General features: G+C 43.7%; 2 protein-coding genes across 7 annotated transcripts in view; both read right to left on the minus strand.

Moving 5' to 3' along the window:
• The window catches only part of LOC103468079 (PHD finger protein 20-like), an 11,497-nt gene extending 3,887 nt beyond the window's left edge, over nt 1-7,610 (minus strand). For all 3 annotated transcript variants that reach the window (XM_008414933.2, XM_017305884.1, XM_017305883.1), the window contains exons 1-15: nt 6,665-7,610; nt 5,868-5,947; nt 5,209-5,380; nt 4,593-4,677; nt 3,736-3,809; nt 3,426-3,660; nt 3,272-3,355; nt 2,787-2,846; nt 2,293-2,482; nt 2,111-2,220; nt 1,915-2,034; nt 1,726-1,794; nt 1,506-1,645; nt 406-505; nt 134-329 (exon numbers count right to left, since the gene is read on the minus strand). In XM_008414933.2, the coding sequence (XP_008413155.1) occupies nt 134-329; nt 406-505; nt 1,506-1,645; nt 1,726-1,794; nt 1,915-2,034; nt 2,111-2,220; nt 2,293-2,482; nt 2,787-2,846; nt 3,272-3,355; nt 3,426-3,660; nt 3,736-3,809; nt 4,593-4,677; nt 5,209-5,380; nt 5,868-5,947 (1,715 nt within the window). In that variant the 5' untranslated portion in view covers nt 6,665-7,610. The remainder of the gene's footprint in view (nt 1-133; nt 330-405; nt 506-1,505; nt 1,646-1,725; nt 1,795-1,914; nt 2,035-2,110; nt 2,221-2,292; nt 2,483-2,786; nt 2,847-3,271; nt 3,356-3,425; nt 3,661-3,735; nt 3,810-4,592; nt 4,678-5,208; nt 5,381-5,867; nt 5,948-6,664) is intronic.
• Nucleotides 7,611-7,713: 103 nt separating this feature from the next.
• ccdc135 (coiled-coil domain containing 135) overlaps nt 7,714-8,003 on the minus strand; it is an 11,671-nt gene continuing 11,381 nt past the window's right edge. For all 4 annotated transcript variants that reach the window (XM_008414931.1, XM_008414929.1, XM_017305882.1 and 1 more), the window contains one exon: nt 7,714-7,931. In XM_008414931.1, coding sequence (XP_008413153.1) covers nt 7,844-7,931 — 88 coding nt within the window. In that variant the 3' untranslated portion in view covers nt 7,714-7,843. The remainder of the gene's footprint in view (nt 7,932-8,003) is intronic.

The raw sequence follows: 8,003 nt of genomic DNA on the forward strand, positions 1-8,003 counted from the left end.
TAGTTTCTGTAGATGTGCGCCCCCTGGTGGTGCCTCTGCTGTAGTTTCTGTAGATGTGCGCCCCCTGGTGGTGCCTCTACTGTAGTTTCTGTAGATGTGCGCCCCCTGGTGGTGGGCTGACTGCTCTACTCACTGCAGCAGGCTGATCTTGAGCTGCAGGCCGCTCAGGACCTGGTGCAGGCTGTGCGTCTGGGCCAGCAGGTGGCTGGTGTGGGAGATCTTAGAGGCGTTGATCTCTGAGTAGTTCTCCTTCACGCAGGACAGGCCGAACATGTGACCCGAGATCAGCAAATCGGGTTCAGACAGGAAGCGCTGGGCCCGCCTCCAGCCTGCAGAGGGAGCAGACGGATCAGAGGAAGGTTCCTCCTGTTTTCTGCCCCTGCAGCGCAGCGGAGCGGATCCTACCTGAGGTCTGCCGGCAGTAGTAACAGATGTAGTTGTGAGGAACGTTGTCTTCATATAGACCCATGCAGGTTCCATGCTGCCAGCAGAGACACGACTCGCACTGTAGAGACACAACGGCAGAAAAAGATTCCCTCTGGGTTTGATCCATGTAAGACCATCAAACAAGTTTAAAATCACAGAAAACCTGAGTAAAAACAATTAAAGATGGAATTTATATTAGCAAAAGGAGAAGCTGCTGCTCCATAGCAGTGAATCTATAGATTTGAAAAGGTTGATGGGAAACTCAAAATAATTTCTTCCATTTGGTAGTTTTTGTTTGTTTTCAAGTTTTTACTCTAGCTGTAGGAGGTTTTTTTTGGCTTTTTTTAAAAAAAGAGTTAAGGCGCAAAAGGAGAAGTGGATAAAAGTCAGTAATACCCCTGCTGACTAAATTCTGTCGTACAAAACGATCCCATCTACTGGTGGCTCTGTGCCTTACCAGGGGTCCAAACCTCCAGAGTTCAGAGGAGAGAACTCTTGTTTTCCACTTCTACTTCCTGTTCATCACAGCCATTAATAACGTCGACACCTGATGAAAAAACGCTTTGCGTGGCTGATTCGCTCCAGATTAACGATGTTCTGACATTTATATGCCAACTTCACAGTAGATGGAAGCACAACTAATATAATTTTATTTTTTTTTGTTCGACATTTTAAAACTTCACTCAAAATGTTAAAGACACTTAGATGTAAACATAGCAGAGCTGAAGTCAAGAAGGCGTTTGGCAGCTGGGACCTGGAGGTGTGAGAATATGAATGAATGGGGCTGAGGACCAAGCCCTGAGGGACACCACTATAAAAAAAGTCACGAGTAAAAAAAACTGTTTTGCTTAAGAGATAAAAGTCAGTAAATTCACAGCCCAGAATCTGATCAATTTTACAGATTAATTCACTGTTTATTAATGTCTCTGAACCATTTTGGTTTAAATTTAATGAAATATTTCTCTTTATTTCAAAAGTAAAATATTAAAAATTAGTCAAAGTTTTCACACAGGATTTGTGAAAATATTAAAGCCTGATGCTGACTTTTTATGGACTGTGTGTGTGTGTGTGTGTGTTACCTGAATCATAAAGTCGTTCTCTTCGTCCACCTCGCACACGCACCTCACCACCTCGCAGTCCTCCGTCTCCATAGCAACGGGCCAGGACGTGTCCTCGCCGCTCTCAGCCGTCAGCGTCGACCAGTCGCTGCCGTCGTCGACTGGAAGCAGAAACAAAATCAGAGTTTTGCTGGTTTTCTGAACGAGAAAAGTGAATATCTGGAGTGTTTTCTGCTCGGACCGTGTGAGTGTGAAAGCTTCAGAGTGAGGGGCGGTCGGTCCGGCGCGTCGTCGTCGCTGCTGCCGAATCCTGCAAAAACGACGAACGCAGACGAATTTTTCCACTGAGATAATCCAGGATAAATTAGTCAGATTAATATTTAATCTGAGCGGAAAAGCAGGCTGAGGAGGAAGCCAGATGCTCCGTTACCTGACTGGCTCTTCTTCTTCTTCTTCTTTTTCTTCTTCCTCAGCTTGACTCGCAGGAAGTGCTTCCTCTCCTTCCTGTCGTGTCCTCCTGGCTTCTCCTTCCTCTCCTCCTTCTTCAGCTCTGCAGGCAGAATTCAGACGCTTGGCTCATTTTGACCCACAGAAATCCGTTTGAGAATCACCGAGCTCCGACCCACCGGTCCCCATGATGCTCTGCTCTCTATCGTCACGGCGACAGCTGCCGGTCTGGATGTCGGCCTTCTTGCTGGACGGGAAGTCGCCTCCTTCAGAAGCAGACCTTTTCCTCCTGCAGCGGCGGTAGAGACAGAAGGTCAGGGGTCACCATGGACGCTGCGGGGCTGGACTCACCTGGACTCACCTGGAGGCCTCCGGCTCCACGCCGCTGCCAACGTCCAGCTGCTGCTCAGAGTGGTAGTACTTGATGTGGTAGTGCAGCAGGCTGGCCTTCCTGAAGGACTTGGAGCAGCCGGCAGCCGGACACTTGAAGGGGTTGTGGTCCAGCTCGATGGACAGAATAGGAGGCGGCTGGTTCTTTATCACCCTGTACACTGCAGGAGCACACAGAAACAGAACCTCACCAAGTACTTTGGGTTCTGGTGCTAACATCTTGAAATAAGACAAAAAAAAAACCTACAAAGTAACTTTTCAGCAAAATAAAGGAGCTGCACTTTTAATCAATATCAGGGAATAATTGACTTAGAACAAGCTCCTTTATCTTTCTGAAAAGTTATTTGTAAGTTAGTTTTGTCTTATTTGAGCTATTCTCTGATATTTGCAATAGAAACCAGACCAGAAATACTTTTGTATTTTTGCAGTGGGGAAGATGGAGGCCCAGTGGTGGGCGGAGCTTACGTGGCTCTCTGCTGAACTTGTGCGTGGTGGGAAGGTGAGCCTGGCGCTCCATCAGGACATCTGAGGAGGAGGACAGGAACAATCAACCAATCCTTAAAGGACAAACTGATCTACCTACCTTCACAAACATCTAAACCTCAGCCACTGTCCCCTTTTGCTCTGCCGTGACAGACGACAGTATTTAGCAACTTTTTCTCAGACAAAAAAATAAATAAATCAGAATCGGCACATCCAGCTTTTCAAAGATCAGTGATCGTCCAGGAAACTGCGATCGGTGCATCTCTAACCTGGATTTAATCTGCTCTAAATGTGAAATCAACATCTGAGTGAAACATTCAAGCAACACTGGATGGAAATAAATCAGAAGCTTATGGAAACAACGCCACAGAGATATCATCAACGTTTACGATTTGTGTTTTTGACCAGGAGAAATAAACTGGAACACGAGAAGGACGACTACAACCGACCCGGAGCTCATTGGTTACCTTTGTCAATGTGGGCGGGGTTAGGAACCGCTGCCAGGGTGGAGTCTGCTGTGATTGGCTGTTTCTGATCTACATCACTTCTGTCTGAAAGACGAGGAAACAAACTGTGTTTACCTTCAACCTGAAGACAATCAGGCGTCAAGGCTTAACTCACTGTTTTCTGTCTTCTTCTTTGTTTGTGGATGAGAGGAAGAAGGCTCTGCTGTCTTCCTCTCCTCTTCCTCAGCTCCTTCCTTCTCCTCTGAGGTCTCCTCTTCTCCTCCCTTCTTCTCCTCCTCCTCCTCCTGCATCTCCTGGCCTTCCCCCTCTTTGGGGTTCTGCTCCTCTTCCTCACTCTCGCCCTCCTCCCATCCCTCGCTCCCCACCGCGCTCCTCTCCAATCTGGACCTCTGGACCACAGACAGCAGCATCAGTGAAGATGAGGAGCTGTTGGAGGAAGGTGAGGAAGGTGCAGCGGTTCTTACTTCGTGGAAAGGTTTGATTTTGGCCGGCTTCACCGTCTGGACCACGCCGTCGTAGAACCGCACCGTGTACGAGTCTGGGACGGGAACGCAGGGTTAGGACCATCACTGCAGACCGAAACTTAAAGCGTCCAACTGGAGTTACAGTTAAAAATGTTTCTCTTTTGTTCCTTTTCTCAGACTCAGACAAGCAGCTTCAGACATTCAGAACCAGATGTGAATCAGAGAAACGTCTGTGTTGAAAGATCCGACTGAGAATCAGGACCAGGCAGAGAAAAGACATTAGATTATGAGAATAAAGTCGCATGACAGTGAGTCAAAATAATGAGAAAAGGCGTAATGATACAAGAACAAGCTCATAATATTATGAAAACAAAGTCATACAACACTAGAAAAAACTGTAAATGATACAAAATAGTCACAATATTCCCAGAATAAGGTTATAATAATATGAGAAAAACGTCAAATCAGAAGGTTGATGTAATAATAGAAATAAAGTCAGAATATTACGAGAATAAWGTTGCAATAGTAAAATGAAGTAGTAATTTTAAGATAACCCCAACATAAAATGTAATCAGAAATTAACATGAGGAATGTTGAGCATTTTATGAAGTTAAACTTTGTGATCAGTTTTATAAATAAGGATGATATTTAATATCAGCGTCTAATTATTAGAAGTAGCAGGACTTTRAAACAAACGACGGTTAACTTCAAAGAACGAAGCTGCTCRTTAARGAGACTTTCCTTGTAACTTYACAACWTTTCCAGGTTATATTATGACTTTATTCTGATAGTTTCATAATAAATCTCTTCTTCTGGCCCTTATGTTCTGTTGTTGAAAGGTCAAAGTTGAGTCTCACCGTCTTTGTTGACTTTGAGGATTTTTGCCGGGTAGAAGCGACAGTCGGTCCAACAGGCCAGAACTTTGGAGCCCAAAACGAAGACCTGAGCCAGGAAACAGGAGRAGAACGGAAAGTGAGGCGACACGGCGCTCTGACAGAAACAGGACAAGACGSAGGAAACGCTCTGGTTCCYGCTTTACACGAACCCATTGGGCCGAGGAATGCTTCATGTCAGACGTTTCTCACAGTCTCTTACTGGAATAAAATACTTGCAAAATAAAATTATTATTTRGAAAATTATCATGTAAATATTTTTAAAATATTTCATATTTGTAAAATAATTTTTAGTCTTTTTTAAAATAATCACGTTATTACAACATAATCAAATGTAATATTTATAAAATAAGCAGATCTAAAATGTGTAAAAATAAAATTAATTTGATAAAAAATAACTTAGAAAGTTTATTATTTAGAAAACAATCAGGCTGTTCTTTATTTAAAAATCTGTTCTCATAACAGATTTTTCATATTTATAAATGAAACTCTAAGGTTTTACTTGTAGCTATAATCAATTATTAAAACAATCCTAATCATGATGAGCAAACAGCTCAGCATTAATAAGCAGCGTTGGTACCGGCTGGGCCTGCGGCGGCGTCAGGCCCTGCCTCCTCAGGCTGACGCGCTCCAGCGGACGGAGGTACGGCGAGGTCCAGTGGAACCACTCGTTGTGTCGACGGCTCCACTGGCGGTAGTGGACCAGAACCCGCTCCTTGTCATAGTCGATCTTCTCAATAGTGGCAGCGTACCTGAAGAGACGACAGCTCAGGTGATTCAAAGTCACTCAGAACAACAAAAATGATCAGCTGAACTGTCCAATTATTTACTTTATGCTTCCCATCGTGAATTTAACCACAAACAACCCTGGAAACATTATGTATAAAAAAATGGAGAAATATTTTCTATTGTGTTCCAACATTATTATCCTAATGTTCCTGTTTAATCAGCACAGAACTGATTCTGTGTTTGGGCTGCTGTTTGTAAACTTACACAGTCAAAAATTACCAACATAAATTTGCGTTATTTAGCAAATACGAGAAAAAAAAGACATATTTTTATCATTTTTATTCATTTATTTATAAATGATTTATAAGTAAATCCAAAACAAAGCCATTATTTTACTATTTTGTTATCACTGGAAAGAGGCTGACTGGGCAGTGTGTGTGTGTGTGTGTGTGTGTGTGTGTGTGTGTGTGTGTGTGTGTGTGTGTGTGTGTGTGTGTGTGTGATGCAGACCAGTTCTTCTGCCGATCTCGGGCCTCCAGCTGAGCTCCGACCTCGAAGGTGATTCCCGACCTGTCTGGTGGAGTCTTCATCTGCCGGGAAAAGACACAGAGCCGCTGTAAAAGCTCAAACTGTTTGATTATTACGCATCATGAATGTTTGTGTTTGTATTCTCTCAGTTGTCCAGGAGATGGAGCTGTTTGTAGAGCAACTTTCTGAGTTACACACATCAAACCCCGCCCAACATTTCATCCTTTTGTTTTCCAAGTTTCTGAAAACACTTTTTATATTGTATGTGTTCATAATTAATATGTAATCGAAGACAGAAAATAAATTGAAAGTGAATACGATYAAAAACAAAGACACGCCTCCCAGCCTCGGACGCTGATTGGCCCACAGAGCTGTCAGTGGAGAACAAGACCCGCCTCCCAGATCCTCAGATATTTGACAGCGGCTAAAAGCTAATGCTATCTGTTGTTGTTAGCGTCAAACTGCAGCGAGCAGCGCCGCGGCTCCCGGCTCAGAGTTATTCACAAACACACGCTACTCAACTTCCACTACGCTCCAAAGCAAACGGGTGAAGTTAGTATGAGAGCTGTGCAGCTGAGCGGACTGAATCTCCATTGACTTTGAATAGATTAGCTAACAGCTAACAGTTAGCCTCAGCTGAGATGAAGCAGCTCAGYCTCAATAACAGCCTGAGCTGTGACTGCGAGCCGCTGCTGATGGAGGAGAAGCCTTCAGAGAACATCCAACCTGCCGACGAGTTGACATTCTTAATGAAAAGCAGCGACTGAGCGCCTGTTTACCTCCGGATCTGCTCCTCAGCTGCTCCTCATACTCCGACGGATGCACAGCGCATGCGCCAGGACGGAAACTCAGCTGTCCCGTAGAAGAAGCTGTAAGTGAGAGTGAAGCCTGAGGAGTTGGTGTAAACCTGAAAGCAGGGCAGCTATAAAAGCGCAGATCCTGGTTTATTTAGCTCGACCTCCTAGCAGCGTCTTCATCTCCAGGCTGTCGGTGATTGATGCGCTGCGCATCGACCAAATGAGTGAAGGGGACAGAAACCACAAGAGATTCTCTATTCAAATCAAAACAAAACCTTTCTGCCCCAAATAATAAACTATGTGCTGTAGAAAAGCATCCCTACCTTGTACCACGGTGGTGGCAGCATCATGCTGCGGGGATGCTTTTCTCCAGGGAGGATGGGGAAGATGCTCAGAGTTCATTAAAAGATAAATATTATGCAAATATTCAGCGAAGCTGTTTTTTATTTTATTATTATTTTTTGCTAAGCACTTTATCATTTTTACTAACTTTGTAAACGATTAATGCAACAAGTTTCCCCTAAAATCCTTAATTATGGTTAAATAACTTTGCTGTTTTGCAAAGTTTCAGCGCAATAAAGTTTAAAAACAAAGACACGCCTCCCAACCTTTCAAGAGCAAATATAATTTGCATTGGCGTTAKCATCAACTTCTGCTAAATGCCACTTTGATCTAGTGGTTTAGTGTCAGTGATGCTGTTTCAAAAGGACAGGAAWATATATATAATACATAATATCAGTAAATATCGATTATAGGTCRTARCAGCAACGTTATTTTTGACATTGGCCCAAAGTTGTCATGTCAGTTCATCACTAGTTTAGATCAAAGCTGATCAACGGGTTAGAACGGCCTAGTTCAAGTCTAAAATAAATGTTTATGGATCATCTCCATCCAGTGTGGCTGAGTTTGAGCTGCTTTATGCAGAAGAACAGACAACAAATTTAATTCTGCTTTTTGTTCCAGATCAACTGAATCAGCAATGGAAAAAAAAYAACATTGTGGATTTTCTACTTGCTGCAGTTACAGAAACATCAAAGTCCAAACTATTTATTCCACTCGTCTGATTGATACATGGCGTTTTGGTGCGACATCATGGATCAGCGAAGAAAAGGACACAGAGCAGAAACTCCTGGTGGCTGGAACAGACGGATGCTGCCGAGTTCAGTGGTTGAAGTGAGAGGAGAGCAGAGGGTTCTGCTGCAGCTTAAACAGGAAAGCTTCATGTTTTTCCTCTAGTTTCTCCAAGTGCCTGTAAAACACACACACACACACACACACACACACACACACACACACACACACACACACACACACACACACA

This window comes from Poecilia reticulata, linkage group LG7 (assembly GCF_000633615.1).
Source record: "Poecilia reticulata strain Guanapo linkage group LG7, Guppy_female_1.0+MT, whole genome shotgun sequence".
Classification (NCBI taxonomy): Eukaryota; Metazoa; Chordata; class Actinopteri; order Cyprinodontiformes; family Poeciliidae; genus Poecilia; species Poecilia reticulata.